General features: G+C 36.1%; 2 protein-coding genes across 2 annotated transcripts in view; both read right to left on the reverse strand.

Moving 5' to 3' along the window:
* LOC107584659 (protein Shroom3-like) overlaps positions 1–1,842 on the reverse strand; it is a 62,105-nt gene extending 60,263 nt beyond the window's left edge. Inside the window, exon 1 of the mRNA XM_016271369.1 lies at positions 1,161–1,842. Coding sequence (XP_016126855.1) covers positions 1,161–1,307 — 147 coding nt within the window. The 5' untranslated portion in view covers positions 1,308–1,842. The remainder of the gene's footprint in view (positions 1–1,160) is intronic.
* Positions 1,843–13,037: 11,195 nt separating this feature from the next.
* Positions 13,038–19,204, reverse strand: LOC107584600 (uncharacterized). The gene is made up of 4 exons (XM_016271314.1): positions 18,764–19,204; positions 14,853–15,385; positions 13,972–14,121; positions 13,038–13,845 (listed from the first exon to the last, which is right to left on the reverse strand). Exons 1-4 carry the CDS (start codon positions 19,026–19,028, stop codon positions 13,162–13,164), a joined length of 1,632 nt encoding a protein of 543 aa, XP_016126800.1. The 5' UTR covers positions 19,029–19,204; the 3' UTR covers positions 13,038–13,161.
* Positions 19,205–19,948: the final 744 nt, after the last annotated feature.

Below are 19,948 nucleotides of genomic sequence, written 5' to 3' on the forward strand. Positions count from 1 at the left end.
TTGAACAGGAGCATGTGAAAAACTGTTTTATGAATGTAGCACGTCGAAATCTGTTACTCACGCTGGTCTGGATGTCACACCAAGAATCTGACCCAGTACTCAGCAATTACCGTCTAGATGCCTGAAGGGACGCTCCCTCTCATTAAGAAGTATGTGACATACGGACCCGACAGTCTGCAGTCTGCACTGCACCTTAAGTGACCTTCATAAGTAAAATCCATAACCATAACATGAGATGCATATCAACAAATGCATTATTTCAATATATATATATTTTATTCCTTTATGATGTAATATGACTAGTGTAAAAACACACAGTGTCACCAAAACATATTTGGATACTTATCTGAAAGTCACTGCATTAGCAATACCACACCAAGTGGCATCTGCAAACAGTCTACATTTTCTCAGAACTAACTAAAGTCACATTTCAGAGCCATTTTTGCAATGACTTTTAATCTAACTGACACTAAAATAATTTTAGTGGATGTAAGAAGTTCGGCAACCCTGATTTTGCCAATTAGAACATCATTGTGGATCAACATCAATCAATCAGAATGACTGGGAAAGGGCCAGAGTTCTGTAAGGTCTAGTTTCAGAGGCTTGTACACCTCAACATATCATTTCCCTCTAGTTTAGTGGTAGTAAATGGTTAGGGTTAAGTTTAGGACTGTGATCGTTTGATAAAACTGTTGTTGATGTTAATCCAGCAACATCACAGTGACCAATAAAATCACACAGGCGTCCAAGCCAAAATAGCCATAACCACAGGTGCTGCCATCACATTAACCACATCTATAGACATGTCCCACTAACATTTAACTATCAAAAAGTGCCAAAATACTGTTTGTCTTTATTTTAAACAGTGTAACAGAGTTTAAAACGTGTGCTTGTGATATGTTGCTACTTTTGTTATCTAATATGCAATGACATTCAAACATTTTAAGAGTGACTTGAGTGTTCAAATCCTTGTATCATACGCTCTCTGGCATCTTTACATTCACAATTTCCATTTCACTTCCAGGCAGCCACAAAGCATGAATCCCTCATTATGTTTCTCTCTGGCGTATAACATGCTGACTGACACATGCTGACTCTTTGAGTGCTGAAGCGGTTATATTCAGGTGACAGACGTACAGGTGAGTAAGGTGATACTTTACCTTCGATATGATTAACGGCTCGTCGTGTTCAAGCCCACCTTTGAGCGTGAAACCCCAGGGCGCTCCACCCTGCAACTGAGCCTTGACGAACACCAACTTTCCCTTTTGGATCACGGCACTGTTGCTGCCTGGAAAACTATTATCCATCGCTGGAATGTTTGGGGGAAAGAATGGACGAGGTCGCCCCTTAGTAACTCAGTCAACCAATAAACTCCGTCCAAGGATGTTTCTTCTCAGTCAAAACTTGATGGGCCATTTCCTCGAATTACTTCATTGGGGATAATTTAACAATCCCGATTCTTGTTTCTAGCACCTACCTTGCATCCCTTACCTGCCAGTCAGATTGAAGGAACGACACCACAACTTTTCCAGCCTTTCAAAAAATGTACATTTGCAAATAAGCAGTCAAATCTGATTTCGTGTACCACTTTTCCGGGCAGTGGTCTCACTTTTAAACTCCGTTTGTCAGCCCTTGCTCGCTTCCGACTTCATTTTTACATCACAATAGAATTTGATTCATTTCGCTGCGTCCGCAGAAAGCCGCGCGCTCAGATTCCTGTCAGGAAGAAAGAGTTCCTGCGCGAGCTTCCGAAATCATCGAATCGGTGCGAGCCCGCGTTTCAGCTTTTAAAATACATAGTCTTTAAGTTTTCTTTTTTTGTTGATGCGCTGAAACTCTCAGCAGCCATGGATGAGGGAGTCTGTGCTCGACCCCCCCCCACACACCCACCTACCTCCACAGTTCATCGGAATGGTGGTGACACGCATGCGCGAACTGTGCAACCCGCTCCACCACATTGAAATAATACAACAGCTCCCGAAATAACGTACTATATAGTGCCTATGACCGAAACTGCCTGACATAATGTAGTCAAATCACCACCTTGTCCTCCCACATAATGCAGGGAAAACATACAAACAGACTCTTATAACAAGTCTGGTCAAGTCATCCGATTCATATTTCGAAGTATTTTGCACGCATTCTGCTTTCCTTTCTCTCAAAGATTTCATCATTTTACTCAAAAGATTTGGATGAATAGATTTGACTGGAGTCCTTACCCGCAGCTTAACTGCTCAAGGGAATGGATATCAAGTTTTCTCGCCTCAGATAATCTCGGTTAATTAGGTTAAACATTTCTACCGTCCCAGAACTGGCCTTAAATGTTCTGTAAGCGATTTGAATACCAATCATATATCACCCGTGTTATTACTGTAATAAATGTATCTGTTTCTTTGACAATCATAGACTATGTGAGTCTGAGCAGCGGGCCTCCCTTTTTTACCCAATCACGAACGCCCTCTACCTGTCAATCATTTTGCGCGTTCAGCTTTGCTGACATGAGGTTTTCTGACAATGCTTTTGTGGGCGGGGTTATAAGGAAAGTGGGTGTGGTTGCAAAGATTGGAGTTGTTTACTCGTGGCATCATTTTGTAGGCAGTGTTGCCAACTTAGCAATTTTGTTGCTAAATTTAGCAACTTTTCAGACTACCCTAGTAACTTTTTCTTCCAAAAGCACCTAGCAACAAATTTAGCTATTTTTTAAAATTTATTTGGCAGCTTTTAGCAACTTTTGATAAGTGACTCAAACGATAAAAAGGCACAATTTACCATTTAAAAAAGAGGAAACCAAAGATGCCTAGCAGTACACACGTTACAGGAATTACGTTAGCTGCTATTTGCAATTGTTTAATTTTATAGTAATAATAATAATAATAATAATAATAATAATTGAATACTGTTATTTTTCATTTATGAGACACTTTGTTAGTAGCTTGTACCTGTGATTGTTGATGAGTTAGTACACTGTAAGAAAAAAATATGCAGAAAAATGGAAAAGGTGCTAGTAACTTTCCAGGACATTATCTGTTATCCGTTGTAACCCGAAAACACAAAATACAATGCGTAATTAAAAATGCAGGTACAAAAACCTGTGGAAAAATTAATCCAGAAAATTCCTTTGTATTAACACAGTAGATTGTGCATTATTTTTTACTTTTCTTAGAGTGCAGCATACTAACTAACTACTACTAAACTGCTTTAAAGTATAAAACTTAAATTGTAATGGTTCAAAAATGTGTAAGTTTTCGATAATTCAATGAATTTAAAAATAGTTATTTATATTTTAATATTATATTATGCATTTATATCATTTATACGAACAAATCTAAATGAACATATATAAAATATATATGTTTTTGCTGAGATTTGACAATTTTGCATCGTGATTACATAATGACGTCATCACGCAATGTCATCACAACATCATTTAGCAACTTTTAGCAACAAATCAACCTTCCTTTAGCAACTTCCCCTGAAAATTTGTTGGCAACACTGTTTGTAGGCCAAATAGTCATTTTCAATACCTTTTTAGAATTTCAGATTTCCGTTCGTTCTTAAAATAAGGCCTGTGCTTAACATTAGTCAAATAGATTTTCATGTTTTGTTCTATAACCTAAACACTGCACAATTGTACCTCAAATATGACTGTGTGTAATTTGTTATATTTTTATTCATAAATCAAATTGCTATTCTAAAAACCCATTGGATTTTGGCTCAGAAATGCTCATTTCTGAGCCAAAATCCAATGGGTTTTTAGAGTAGATAACAGATTTGTTTTTTTTACAGACTTTAGAAAAATGTCTGAAAGCATTTGCTGCACATTTAAAATGTAAATAAATAAAACTTTGCACCATGCAAAGCGTCTAAACCTATGACAGTGAAGATATGTGCCCGTGCTCTTGTGCTGTTTAAAGTTGACTGATGATACACAGTGAATCAGTATGCTTCAAATATAAAACAGATGTCCAACTTTTTGCCCAACATTCTGGGGTGTTAAAGCAAAAGCATCTGGAAATGTAAAAATGTGGTTTAAAAGTTGAAGATATGCAAGTTTTATTTACTTTGTCTTTATTAAAATGGATTTCGATTTTCAAATTAATATACTGAAAATTTTATTCAAATGAATGTCGACATTGTAAAGTAGAAACAGCTGGAGAACCATGGTAAATATGTCATTTATATTAATTCTGGCCAACCCTGACCTGTTAGTCATCATCTTGACCTGTTTTTACTTGTCTCTACCAGCAGCAGCTGTGAGACCTGACCTCTGTTGTAAATGAAATAACACTCCTGCGGGGCAAGTTTTACCCATACTTTATTTTGTCCTCCTTACAGTATTACTGAAATGTGATTACTCCATGTATTCATCTTAGAAAAGCATGTTCAGTTTTGTTTTTGAGGTGCTGCAGGGCCTGACTCCCTTTATTGGCAGCATGATCCTCAAGTAAAAATGTTACTTTCTGTAAATGCAAGACCAGCTCAGAGAGAGGTTGATTAGCACAACTCATTGTGGGGGGGGGGGGGAGAAGTTTTTTTGCATCATAAAAAATAATTTTGAAGTTAGAAAGAACCTGTCTCTGTGTTGGTTTCTCAGTAAAACATTTTCCTGTACCTCTTTCATGGTCATTGAAAGCTCCAAAGGTACCTTTCATCATTACAATAGCACACCTGCGGCATAGTGTAACAGGTGTGGCTACTGAGGCAGCCTCAAGACACATCTGAACATGTTTACCAATGTCATCATACCTATGAGGTCATTTCCTGATGTCTAACTTACAGAAACAAACAAACAACAGAACAAAACAACTTGCAAAACCCCTTTGTACATGATGTTCTTCAGTGCTGGCACACATACCACTTTGGCATACATGGATGAAATGCTAATCGATTTTTGCGGTATGTAAGTCATATAAAACCTTAAAGTGTTTTTAGTGGTCTACTCATAATATGATAATATGGTTGACCCATTTAGGGACCATCTTCTTAAGGAATCATCTTCTCTATCACTACATCTGGATTTTTTCATTTGTTATATAGATGTTCAGGAGTAGTGAGAGTGTTTTGACAGCCTAATAGCATAAAGGATTGTTAGATTTTCCCATAATTGATAATAATTATGGGAAAAATATACTCACCCTCAAGCCACCCAAAATGTAGATGGTTTGCTTCTTCATCAGAACAGATTTAGAGGAAATTTAGCATTCCATCACTTGCTCACCAGATGATCCTCTGCAGTGAATGGGTGCCGTCAGAATGAGAGTCCAAACAGCTGATAAAAACATCACAATAATCCACACCACTTCAGTCCATCAGTTAATGTCTTGTGAAGTGATAAACTGTGTGTTTGTAAGAAACAAATCCATCAAGATGTTTTTAACTTCAAACCGTTGCTTCCGGCTGAAATACAAATCTTCTATATTGCTTTCTCCAGTGAAAAGATAATTTCATCTGAATCGGGAGAGAAATATGCACAGATCAAACACCATTTACAGACCCAAACCATCCAAAACATTTCTAAACAAATATGTGTGTGGATTTTGATGTGAGAGGACAACAGGGGATTGATTTTTTTGTTTTAGTTTTTTATGGATGATGCATTATTATGGATTATGGACTCATATTTTGGCTAGAAGTGACGGTTTAAAATTAAAACACCTTAATGATTGATTTGTTTCTTACAAACACGCAGCTTTTCACTTCACAAGACATTACTTGATGGACTGGAGTGGTGTGGATTATTGTGATGTTTTTATCAGCTGTTTGGACTCTCATTCTGACGGCACCCATTCACTCCAGAGGAACATTGGGGAGCAAGGGATGTAATGCTATATTCCTCCAAATATGTTCCAGTGAAGAAACTCATCATCATTTTGAATGGCTTGAGGGTGAGTACATTTTCATCTTTGATGTAACTATTCCTTTAAAAAGAATATTCAAAGTATTCAAATAAGAGCCCAAAAGTGTTCTCTAAAAGCTGAAACACAAACATTCTCCCAGACTGTACATGAAGATGACATTTGGATGACAGGGAGGTTTGAGTTGCCACACACAACAGTTAGTACATACTGAGGCCGTCAGAGGGCGCTAAACACACATGTAGAACGCTCATTTATTCCAGTTTTGAGCTCTGAAGAGATTTAATAATTGCACAATGAAGCATCCGACATGAGAAAGCCCACCATAGTTTCAAAAACGTTTTTACAAGCTCTTACACGCACAGGCTTTAATTTTCAAATCTGGACTGACCTACAAATGTGTGGGTGGTCTATTTACAGTGTCTAATTTTAATATAAACACGTTTTCTAAATGTTTAAATTGCATAATTAAATTCGGATTTGATGTTTAATTTGATTCAAATGTTTATGAGTGCAGATAATAAACAGTGGCGCTACAGCAGACAGCTTGTTTTCCTGTATTTATGTAACGCACACACAAACACATGCGCGCCGCGTTTGCATGCTGAGAGGTGCTGAGAGTTTGCCAATAAAATAGCATTGGTGTTCAAAGCTTCTTAGGGACAGTATCACATTGCATTGCCACAATAAACAGTATAACAAACAAATACACACACACACACTTACCCGTAATAAACATATCTCATGTGTACATGTGAGTCATAATACACACAACATAGAGTTGAAATAAGTGGATAAGGCTGTATTTATTCAACCAAAGATACAGTAAGAACTGTAATGTTGTGAAATATTATTACAATTTAAAATAACTCTTTTCTATTTGAATATATTTTAAAATGTAATTGATTCCTGTGATCAAAGCTGAATTTTCAGCATCATTAATCTTCAGTGTCACATGATCCTTCATTCTAATATGCTGATTTGATGTTTAAGAAAGATGTTTATTATTATTATCAGAGTTGAAAACAGTTGTGCTTCATGTTTTTGATGAAACTGTGATAAACTACCATTCAAAAGTTTTGGGTAAGTAGGATTTTTTTTTAAAGCAGCCTACTTTTGTTCATCTATGGTGCATCAAATTGATCAAAAGTGACAGTAAGATTTCTATTTCAAAGAAATGCTGTTCTTTTGAACTTTCTATTTATCAAAGAATCTTGAAAAAAAAACATTTTAAAATATATTCAAATTAAAAACATTGATTTACAATTTTTATTTCACACTGTTGTTACTGTATTTTTGATCAAGTAAATGCAGCCTTGATGAGCATAAGAGACATTAAAAAACATAAAAACAAATCATAATTATCCCAAATGTTTGACCGGAAGTGTAAAAACCTGAAAAAAATAAAAATAAAAAAGATCAGCACATGGATTCGTGGACTTTACCCTAATTTCACTGCATGTAAACATCGATGTGCATGCATTATGAGCATGACTTTTTATGCATTGACATCAAAACGAGAAAAACAAGATCAGTCCACATCTACTAGTTTTCTGTTTTCGTGTTTATTGAATGAGCTGAATTTTTTAGTTGTTGTAAACACACTCAAGGATAAACCCATATCAGCCGACCTCTTGTTTAAGACATGTGATGACAGTGTGCTCAGACAGTTCAATGAGTCTTTACTCAACAAAATCCCTGATCCATTCGAACTCAATGAACTTTTATAAATTGAAATGATGAAATCGCTGCACTTCCTTTTCGCCCTGAAATTGTTTCAGAATACCATCAGCTTCTAGTGCATCAGTCTTTAAATAAGCTATGAAAACGTCATTTTGCTTTGAAGTTCTGCACCGCAAAGGTTGAAAACGTGCTGGAATAACAGGATGAAAGATAAATACAGAGGTTTTGCGGTGTGATAATCAGGTTAAAGCAGGTGTGACACTATAACCCACTAAAGGCCGTCAGAGCCGTGGGTTTGCTCTGTTATCCTGGGAGTCTATTTCTGTTTTCTGGCCTTTCATACACACTATCCTTTTATAGCGTGGTCTGTTGAAGGGCAACAGCAGTCATGTGGCTATAGCAGTATGAGAGAGATATGTTTTATTAATAGTCTCAAGTGCAGCGAATTTCCATTAAAGTCTGCAATGCTGGGGTGTTTTGAGTGTCTGTATGGAGGCACATCAATTTTAGAGTTTGTGTGTGTTCATAATTGGGGATGAGCATGAGGGTGATGTAGTTATGGATGTCTTGAAATGTGCATTGACACAAATGAGAGCTAGAATGGAGAAGAAGTGATTCATTTTGCACTATGAAATATATTTATACAGGTTTAGAACAATATGAGGGTCACTAAATAATGATAGAAGTTTCTTTTTGGTGTGAACTGTTCCTTTAAGCAATTTTAGCATTGCGTTGACACCCAGTGCACTTACTGCAGGGACAGTTTCCCTGGAGCTCAAGGACACAATGGTGATGGGGTAACTGAGCAACATTTCAGTTCATGAATCATCCTTTAGCAGGGTTAGAAATGAAGACCTTTGGGATACAAGGAGATTTTGTTAACTCCTAATATGCCTCCAGTACTATGATATGATAGATCCAACTATGTCATACACTACCGTTTAAAAGTATAGAGTCTTTATGATTCTGAAAGGATGTATTAAAAAATATTTTTATAATGTTACAAAAGATTTCCATTATAAAAAAATCAAAGGATCCTGAAAACAATGCACCAGTTTTCACAAAAATATGAAGCGGCAAAAACTATTTTCAACATTGATAATAACAAGAAATGTTTCTTGAGCAGCATATTAGAATGATTTCTGAAGGATCATGTGACACTGAAGACTGGAGAAATGATGCTGAAAATTCAGCTTTGCATCATAGGAATAAATTACATTTTAAAATATATTCAAATAGTTAACAGTTATTTTAAATTATAATACTTTTTCACAATATTACTGATTATACCTTATTTTTGATCAAATAAATGCAGCCCTGGTGAGCAGAAGTATTGGTGAGACATCTACATGAGAGATGGATAGAGAGGTCAGAGGTCAAACACTGCAATACAAACCCTGCAACCTTTGCATAGATCATACTTTGTCATATGATACATAAAATCCCCTTTGGCTGTATGTCAGAGTCCTTCTGTGGTGTCAGTTGGTTGTAAATTTGGTTGGTCATAGAAACTCACAGAATAAAGTGAAGCCTGAAGGGTGTAAATGAGAAATCTATTAAAAGCAATAGCATTGAACTCTTTTTCTGCTTAACACACACACTTTAACACTTAAAATAAACACACTCTGGAGTATCTGAACTGCCTGTGGATCAGAAACAGAATAATGCAAACTAATTCAAAATCCTCCCATGAATACAGATACTACATCCACTATTTCTTCTTACCATGGCATTAGCATAAAATTTAACATAGAAAAATGTTTCTTAGGATGCTTTAAAATTTCTTAAAGTGCTTTTTAAGCACCATGGTATAAATATGGCATTTAGTGCCATGGTATCACAGTTTTTGTAAAGGTCAGTGTGGACTAAACATGATTTTCTACAGAATATTGTACTCATATATGGTATTTCCTGAAAGTTATAGATATGTAAATGAATGTTAACAGTTAGCTTTGAATCCTGTGCTGTGAAATTAACAATTTGCATCATAGCTCTTGCTAGTTCGTGCATTTACGTTCATGCATTTGGCAGATGCTTTCATTTGAAGCGACTTACATTGCATTCAAGGTATTCAATTTGATCAGTTCATGCATGGTTATTCCTGCTTAAACTAGCCCAAAGTAAATTTGCAGATCTTCTCTGGTTGGCTAGATGGTCTCTTAGCCATTAAAACCAATGAAACAGACCAGCCTGAGCAGTGAAACCAAACTTGGCTGCTGCCTATGGCCACTTTAAGCCATTTTAAACATTTTCTTATGCAGGAATAAATTAGGCCACTGAAAGCTAAACCGGTTTTAGACTAAAGTCAGATGTCCGTTCTCTCTGAGGAGGGCTGGGATATTCAGAGATGACCCCCTTTCTATCTCTGTCTGCAGCCTTCATCAAGACTCTGTTTAGATGAATTGGTGTCGCATGACAGTTTAGATGTTTATGAGTTCTTTTGAGCTTTCTGTTCATCAAAGAATCAAAGAAATGTATTACATTTCCACAAAGATATGAAGCAGCACAAGCGTTTTCAACATAATAATAATCAGAACATAATAATAATAATAATTAGAAATGTTTCTTGAGCAGCAAATTAGAATGATTTCTGAAGGATCATGAGGACTGAGGAGTATATGCTGAAAATTCAGCTTTGATCACAGGAATCAATTACATTTTTTCAATATATTCAAAAAGAAAACCGTTATTTTGATTTGTAATAATATTTCATAATATTCAGTATTTTTTTACTGCATTTTTGGTCAAATAAAAGTAGAGACTAAACAGAAGAGACTTCTTTAATTTAAAAAAACATAAAAAATCTTACCGCCCCCAAATTGAACAGTTTAGACATTTACGAGTTCCATACTGCATTTCATGTGCTTTGACTGGCGTATATTTGTCTAAACTTTGTCTATTTGGTTTTCATTTTTAGGCTCTTTATCTCTCTCTTTTGTTTGAGTTTGCTAGTATTCTGACCTTAAATTACTCCTCTTGTTGTGGTAAAATGAATCATTTACAGGCCTGTGGAGCTCTGGCAACTCGTGACGCCACACATGCTCTAGATCTGTTTATATGTCACACATACTGAACACAGAAATTCTTTGTGAAAAAAGAATACAAGGAATGCAATTATGTCATAAATCTTGCATCACATATAGAATGTTTCTTCACAGGTCTCAACCTTCCTTTGAAGCCATAAATGTTTCATGATCCCGTCAGAGGCCAAAGTCACTGTCTGTTTGGGGAGTAAAACAGCGAATAGTGCTGCAGTGGAATGAAGCTTAACTAAGCACCGCAATATAAGGCCGTCAGTGAAGAGGACCTGATTCATTTCCCTTTGATTTTCATTATGACAGCAGAGTCGGGTTTCTGATTATGGTAGTTTATCATATTGTCGGTACGTCAAGGACACCAAAAACCATTCAAGCCAAATTGTATTTTCAGACTTGGCCAAGAAAGTGAAATATTGACATTTGTGTTCTCAGTCAAAGAGAGCTTCTGTATGCATCTCTTCGACCTGCGCTGGAAAGATAAAATACTATCTTATCGAAAAAGAAAGATAAATTGTGTCAATAGTTTTTGCTTACAGTGGGGCACATTTGCACAGGACAATGACTCATTGTCAACATAATAATTTATTTTATTGAATTAAGTCATTTGCTGAGTGACATTTACTGATTGACAGTTAAACATACGTTTAAAGGTCAGAAACAGTATTACACCTGAATATCACAGAAAAACAAAAACAGTTAAAGCCAAAAGACAAATAAACATGTTTAGTCAAAAGTGTAAGCAGCAAAGGGTTTAAGGCAATCGTTGTGAAACAATAAAAAATGTATAAATATATATACATATATATATTCATTGCTATCTAAACTAAAAAGCATTAAATCTCTGTAAATAATTAGAGTCTGCTTCATGCAGTTGACAGTGAAGCAAACAAAGCTACAGTGATGTCGTCAGCAGAAATGATGTAATAGAGTTAAAGGAACAGCAGCTGTTAAGCAGAGGCTGTATGCGGACAGTCCAGGCTGGGATTTGGGACGATTAAGCTGATTTCATGTCAGCGTTTAACAGATTAGAGTAAGAGCAGGATGCAAACTGCCATACAAAGAAAACTGTGTTTTTGGCTGGTGGGTGTTTTGCATTGCTCAAGCTGTTCACACAGCATTCACTACCGGACAATCATATCACAGGCCTGAAAGATACTCTATGCAAGTACATGAATGCTAAAGTTTCTAGTAATTCAAACTGAAATGCATTCATTTTAAAATGCTGCTGTATTTTCAGTGTCGCATTTGATCACATTTGATGGAAACGGTCTCCACCTGAGAACTGAGCTTGCTACTGTAATCAGGCATGCAAAATATGTGGGACACTTGCATAGAGTATGTTTCCAGATAAGTGAGATCATGAAAAGATCAGTGTGATTCTTGCAACATGTTCGATAAAAATAATTGTTCACACACAAACCATTCTGATAAGCTTTAAAAAAAAAAACATGTTTCAATCTCTGGAAGCATTAGGACTTTCCCTTATACATGAAAGACAAGACTTTTTTGTGGATTTTCTCAATTTTGGTACGTTGCTGTTACAGGATTACAGTTTTATGGGCAGACACTTTCAGTGCAATTGGATATAATCAACACATATCATTTATTGACATAAAAAAGTGCATATTTGTAATATTATAATCTTATTGCTATAGTAACAGTTCCACAGCCTCATGCTTTAATGGTATAATTCCGTAACAATTAATAATATTACAATATAATCATACATATTGGATTTCAATAATGCACTATGGATTGTTATTGCTGTATAGAGTTGGAAGAAGAGGGCTGCACGATTTGGGGATTACAATTAAAAATGTGGAAAAAAAGAATCGAGGTTTGATGTGCTTGTTAGTGCTGCACAATATTGATTATATATCACTATAGCTATAAAATAATAATGCTAAAAAGTAATATTATTAAACGGATAGTTCCGGTCCTTGATTCTGATTGGCTGAGCCACGTTCGAAGCTGTTGTAAATTACTCTACGAACACACACCTTTGTTTACGTTTGTCTGTTGCTTGGCAACCACAACTGATTCTGAGGAACTACATTGTTTGGTGGAAGAATACTGTTTTTATTAATATTATTACACTTTATTTGCGCCGTTTCATTTTGTGAAACCTTACTACGTATATGGAATAACCATTTTATAAAAGCAATAAGCCCTGTGAAGCCGTGGTTTACAGTGAATTTATAACAGCTAAGGGGGTTTTACAACGCCCCTTAGCTGTTATAAATTCACTGTAAACCATGGCTTCTTGGGGCTTATTGCTTTAATAATTGTTGTTGTTATTAAATAAAAATCTAAAATTTACAAAAAAAAAAAGAAAAAAAAAAAAGAAATATTACTAAAAATTTACTAAAAAAAAAATGTAATCTTTAAGAAAAATAATATTATAATAATGATTTTATTTTATTTTACAACTGTAAAGTTACAATACTAATATTTATGGCTGTCTTTATTTATTTTCAAACAAACTTTTATATATATTTTTTATTTATTTAAACCACAGCCGTAATCGTGATTTTCAATTTTATATTGATTAATCGTGCAGCCCTAGAAGATAGTCACCTCTGAGTTCAACAACATCCCCAGCACTTATCAAGATGGATGTCTTCATCTTGGCTTGTTAAAAAGAGATAGCGGTTTCCACACTCCTCCCAGCGAGAGATCCTTCCGTCTTCCACCAGGACGAACTTCCACTCCACCTGGCTCTCCACAGGCAGGCTGATAGTGTTGGCCCAGAACCCGTCCTTGGCTTTTTGCAGTGGAACAAATCTCTCCCAGGCCCCCAATTCCTGCAGGCTCCCGGTAACAGCCACTATCTGGCTTGGAGAGTATGTGATGTAGTGAATCCTGAAGGTTACGTCAACCGCTTGCGATAAAGGCGGAACAGTCGCTACGCTTTTATTAGCCGGTTCTTCATCATCTTTGGCTAAACCGGTCTTGACTTGCCCTTCTTTTTCACGTTGCGTCTGTTTTTCTTCGGTTGCAGTTGGTGTAAGCCAAGGAAGATCTCTGAACTCTGGTGCTCCTACGTTTAGCCACTCGTTATTGTCCATAATGGCTTCCATGATGCTGATCTCATTCTTTTCATGTTTCTTCTGCATTGTCGCACCCTCTTCATCAGTTTTCTTCTCTTGTGAGAGGCTCACCTGTGTTGAAGACACACCAATGAACGTATTATCTGCTTGGAAACCCAAGTAGTTCTGGAAGTCAAACCTGCTGCTGTGGTTGACCACTGTTTCCACAGCCGGGCTCAGGTTTATGGCGTCTGTGGCGTAGCTTCCGCTGTCAAACCATGGCTGGCCTTTCATTTTCTCAACCGTATCCGTCTTCTTATTGCTGCTGTGGTTGACCACTGTTTCCACAGCCGGGCTCAGGTTTATGGCGTCTGTGGCATAGCTTCCGCTGTCAAACCATGGCTGGCCTTTCATTTTCTCAACCGTATCCGTCTTCTTATCACAGCAACAGCAATCAAAGTTATTTGTTCGTGGAAAACGCCAATCATGATGGTCTTCAAACTTCTTGCTCGTGTCCTCCACTTCCTCCACAGTTGATGTCTGGATGTTTTCCTCTAATTGGATCTTACTGGGATTGGATAGGGCTTGGTCTGAAGAAGAATTGCTTTGAGTAATGACATGAAACCAAGGCTGCATTTATTTGATCAAAGACAGAGTAGTAAAAAATTTAAAAACAGTAATATTGTAAAAGTGTTACAGCTTAAAATAATGGTTTTCTATTGTAATATATTTAAAAATGTTTATTCCTGTGATGCAAAGCTGAATTTTCAGCATCATTACTCCAGTCTTCAGTGTCACATGATCCTTCAGAAATCATTCTGATATGCTGACTTGCTGCTCAAGAAACATTTCTTCTTAGTATCATTAATAATCAGCATCCGTTTGAAATAGAAATATTTTGTAACATTATAAATGACTTTAATGCCACTGTAACAATTTTATGCATCATTAATAAATAAAAGTATTAATTTCTTTAAAAAACAAACAAACAAACAAAAACATGCAGACCCCAAACTTTTGAATGGTAGTGTATATTTGCAAATTTTTAATGTTTTATTATTATTATTATTATTTGTGCCTAAGTGTGGCTTTATTGTAACGTTTTAGACAGTGTTCGAATAACCTGCCCCCACCCCCAACGTATCCGTCTTCTTATCACAGCAACAGCAATCAAAGTTATTTGTTCGTGGAAAACGCCAATCATGATGGTCTTCAAACTTCTTGCTCGTGTCCTCCACTTCCTCCACAGTTGATGTCTGGATGTTTTCCTCTAATTGGATCTTACTGGGATTGGATAGGGCTTGGTCTGAAGAAGAATTGCTTTGAGTAATGACATGATCTTGATGTCTCTGATAAATGATCTCCCGTGCGCTTTCAGTTTCAGACGGTTCATCTGTTTCTACACTCACAGACTTGTCAAGATATTCTTCAATTTCCTTCTTGACAGAATTGTGTTGGACGTCCCACTGCGTCGAACCTACACTCACATCAGCCAAAACCTCACATCCACCACCATCATCATCCTCATGCTGAATATGTTCCTCACATTCCGTGTTTTCATCAGGATCCATTTCTAAACACTGATCCAGATCAGAATCTGTTTTTTCTCCCATTTCAGGTTCCCAGTCCATTAGAAGCTCATCTGTAAACTCCTCCAAGTCCTTGAGAGTGCTTTCATTCAGGTCTTTCTCTGGTACCTCCGTAGGAGGGAGCATGCTGTCAGTGGATGAGAGGTTAGTGGATTCACTGCACTTCTTCTGCTTTCCATCCTGACATACTCCTAAAGGAGAACAAAAATGCATTACGTCACTTGTGCTTCAAGTGATCAAACATTTACATTTATATACGTCTTTTTTATCGCTTTACCTCTTTTTCATCCTTATTTTGACTCGAAATGTTATTGGTGCATTAATTGGTTTTATGGTTGTTAAACAATATTTGTAAGGAGAAAAACGGTTCATGGGAAAAATGCAAGTCACTGTTTTTAAATCCAAAAATAGTCAATGTTAATGACCTGCAGTTGAAGTAGGTTACTTACTGAGGGACCTAGGCATGTAATAAATCAACCAAAAATAATCAGTAGTCAATCAGCAAAAAGCATGAGAAAAAATAAACTTCAGGACAGACTGACTAACTAGATTTGCATTTCTAGAAAGAAATACCAGTGCTTACAGGGCAGCAAAATAATAGTGTCTACGTTTCAGCCTTTGCTCTATGAAATGAAATGCTGCATCAGAGCTGCCTTCAACTTTGCACTGTATCAACACTCGGTTCATCTTGTATTCTTGGCAGCTGAACACGAGAGTCACTGTCAATCTCTCGACCAACCCTCAAACTGCATGCACATGATTGTGGAATATAATAGCCAGCAACCATTCAGACAAGATGAGGCTTCTTTGCTGCCTTTGCAGTGTAAAGACCTGTTAAACAGTTAGATGGTTAAAGAGATGCAAGAAAGAAAAGACTAATAACAATAACAAGCTGCAGGTTTTCAGTGTTGCAGGAAAGTGTAGTAGTAAAAGTTTGGGATCTATCAAATGTTTAAAAAAAATTTTTCAGCTTTTTTAAACCAAGGCTGCATTTATTTGATCAAAGACAGAGTAGTAAAAAATTTAAAAACAGTAATATTGTAAAAGTGTTACAGCTTAAAATAATGGTTTTCTATTGTAATATATTTAAAAATGTTTATTCCTGTGATGCAAAGCTGAATTTTCAGCATCATTACTCCAGTCTTCAGTGTCACATGATCCTTCAGAAATCATTCTGATATGCTGACTTGCTGCTCAAGAAACATTTCTTCTTAGTATCATTAATAATCAGCATCCGTTTGAAATAGAAATATTTTGTAACATTATAAATGACTTTAATGCCACTGTAACAATTTTATGCATCATTAATAAATAAAAGTATTAATTTCTTTAAAAAACAAACAAACAAACAAAAACATGCAGACCCCAAACTTTTGAATGGTAGTGTATATTTGCAAATTTTTAATGTTTTATTATTATTATTATTATTTGTGCCTAAGTGTGGCTTTATTGTAACGTTTTAGACAGTGTTCGAATAACCTGCCCCCACCCCCAACCCCTACACAAAAAAAAAATAAATAAAATAAAATAAAACAAAACTTTATATACATGATGCATATTTTTTTGTGTTGTGCTTGTTATCATTGAGAAAACCTAATTCTAAGATAAAATATTATTTTACGATGATCAGTGAATTAGGTGTACCAAACAATCACTAAACAATGAAGAATTAAATATCTAGCCTAGGGGTGTGCCGATGTTGACAAAAAATGATATCTCTATATTTTCTGAGACTTTATCGATAATGATCGATAATCAGATGATATTTTGCTGAGTGTGTTGCTGACTCTGTGTGGTGGTCAGTTCACAGCAGTGACAGAAATTAATCTTTTCCATTTTTAACCCTTTATGGCCATTTTTACCTTTGTAAAGCCAATTTTTTCTAGAAGTGTGTCAAATTCTTACATTTAATCAATAAAGTCAATTACAATAATAAGACATTTGGGCCTCTTACCAAACAAATAAAATCATTATCAACAAAATTCATGCAATGCAGAGAAAACACAGAAGCTGCATCTAAAGTGGCATTTAGATGCATATACACACTGTTTAATGCAAGGCATGAATGCTTTAACCTGCAGTTACAAATGCATAAATAATGTTTTGATATTGTAATCTTAAAACCTTGAATACTGATATTTAAAATGATAAAAAAAATACATATATAAAAAGGTACTTTAAAATGTGAAATTAAAACCGCCAGTAGGTGGCAGCAAGTCACTGTTAATAAGTGAGTCGATAATTGCGATTAAACCGAATCGTTTAAACGGTTGATTCATTCAGGAGCGAGACGCAAAACAGTGCTGCTTTGAACCATTTTTGTTGGCGAAATAGAGCAAAAACTAGGCAATATGGTGTCTAAAACGTAAGTCTCTTAATATTAACTTCTTGTTTATTGAACTGTTGTATAAAAATCAATATCACATTTGTGATTTTAAAAAAAATGGCACTCTGTTATATCGATCAACTATATGAAATGATATAAATATATACATTTTCTGCCCCCATATCTTGAATTTTGGGAGCATTCTAAATGCATTTTATTATATTGAATCATGTGAAAGAACACACTCTAAATGAGCATTCAGTCTAGCTAGTGTTTAAGCACTCATAACTCCTCTTAGAATCAATGAAGCTGTCCATACACTGTATGATAAATGAATCTCTAACTTACATCGTACGTACATCTGCACTTTGTTGTTTATGAAAAAAACAACAACTCTGGAGTTTCAGCGATGACTAGTTTGAACGCCTCTGATTGGCTACTGCATTCCTAAGCTCAACAGAATCGTGTGTGATTGGTTACAACGAGTAACGCTGTAAAAATAGAATATGATGTAACATAAGCAGGTCTAAATTTAATACAGCAATCGAAACTTCACATCTGCACTTTGTTGTTTATGAAAAAAACAACAACTCTGGAGTTTCAGCGATGTCTAGTTTGAACGCCTCTGATTGGCTACTGCATTCCTAAGCTCAACAGAATCGTGTGTGATTGGTTACAACGAGTAACGCTGTAAAAATAGAATATGATGTAACATAAGCAGGTCTAAATTTAATACAGCAATCGAAACTTAATTTTAAGTATTAAAGTTTTATTGAAAAACCAGGGGACCCCCTCAAGTATATATTTTTTGGGTGTTATGGGGGGGGTCCCTTAATGATTATCAATTCAAACACTGGTTTTAGACAGGGCACTGACTTTTCGGATGCTGAGTGTGACCTAGATTTAAGTCTAACATTATTACAAACATGACGATAACCAAAATCAAAAACAATCAATCTCCAAAACCCGCCTTCTAAATTTCTGTCAGCAAATGCACAAAGTGATTGACATGCAGAAATCGTTTCTGATTGGCTGAGTTTTCTGACTGGCCAAAACAGTGCGGTCCACCTGCCGTCTATGGGAGTCACGTGTGCTTTCTCTAGTCTAATGTCACTATTACTTGTCAGATGTCTAGACTCTAGACAGTAACATCTGACAAGTAATAGTGACATTTTATATGTGGTACTGCAAAAAAGTCTCGCACAATAATTTAGCCTATGCTCCAACAATTGTCCGGTTTTACCTGTTGACTCGGTAGGGCGATCATCCCTCTCTCTTTTCCTCCTCCGAGACGTGCTCTCTTCTCCCGATGCTACCGTCGTTTCGTTCCCGTTATTCTCGTCACCCTTCCCGCGCTGACCTCTAAAGGATCGGTAAATGAAGAATGCGGCGCACACCGACAGCATGCCAATGATCCCCACGGCGACTACGGCACCGAAGCCGCCGATCACATCCAGCAGGGAATGAAAATCGCGCCGGTCCAGAGCAATCGGTTTGCTGTTCTTCATGGTCGTGTTGTGGGTGAAAAGCGTCAATGTAGATGGAACGGCGAAGGTGGCGCGGTGCGAGTGATCACTTCATTTTCAGCGCCGCGAGCGAAGTGACTCTGCTTTGATGCGGCAGAAGATGAAAAGAAGCCCCGCAATCAGGTGAGCACGCTGCCAATGGGCTCTCTCTCTCTCTCTCTCTCTCTCTCTCTCTCTCTCTCTCTCTCAACCAATCTCACGCTCGATCTATTTCTATTTTTCTATTTTCATGGTGCATGTTCATTCCATCCTTTTTTAATTTAATTTAATTTTTTTTACAGTTTTATGTCTTCTATTTTGTGCCACATTGTTTTAAGTTTTTTGGAAGGGGCTTTTTCAAGCTTTCTTCTTCTTCTTTTACAATTCTCCCCCATGTCTTTTTTACTTTTTTAAAATGAGTATTATCTTCATTATATATAAATTAATAATTATTTTCTGCATATTTTTATATGAAAGTCTTGAACCACAGGGGGATTCAAATTTTTCTTTAAAACATTTTTTTTTAAAAAAAATTTAAATTTAAAATTTAAAATTTTTTCATTTTTTTTGATAGATTTTTTTGTTTTGCATTCTTTATATTCTTACTTTTTTGTTTATATTTTTGTATTTTCTTTACATTTTTATTTTTGGTTTGTTTTAATTCTATTATTTATTTATTTATTTGCAGAATTATTTTTTACCTTGCAGTTCAGGGCTTCTGTAGTGTTACATGCAATATTGCACACCTTACACCTAATAGAAAAAGAACAAATTTGAACACAATATTTATTTATGAACTGCACAGCTCTGTCACTCAGTCACGGTCAGTGCTGCTGATATGGTGGGTCTTTTCCACAGAATGGGACAGTCAAAGTTCAGTTATTGATTAAATGTGGAACTCACTCTAGATTTAAATAAGCTGC

Source organism: Sinocyclocheilus grahami, unplaced genomic scaffold (genome assembly GCF_001515645.1).
Source record: "Sinocyclocheilus grahami isolate Dianchi unplaced genomic scaffold, SAMN03320097.WGS_v1.1 scaffold61.1, whole genome shotgun sequence".
NCBI classification, from domain to species: domain Eukaryota; kingdom Metazoa; phylum Chordata; class Actinopteri; order Cypriniformes; family Cyprinidae; genus Sinocyclocheilus; species Sinocyclocheilus grahami.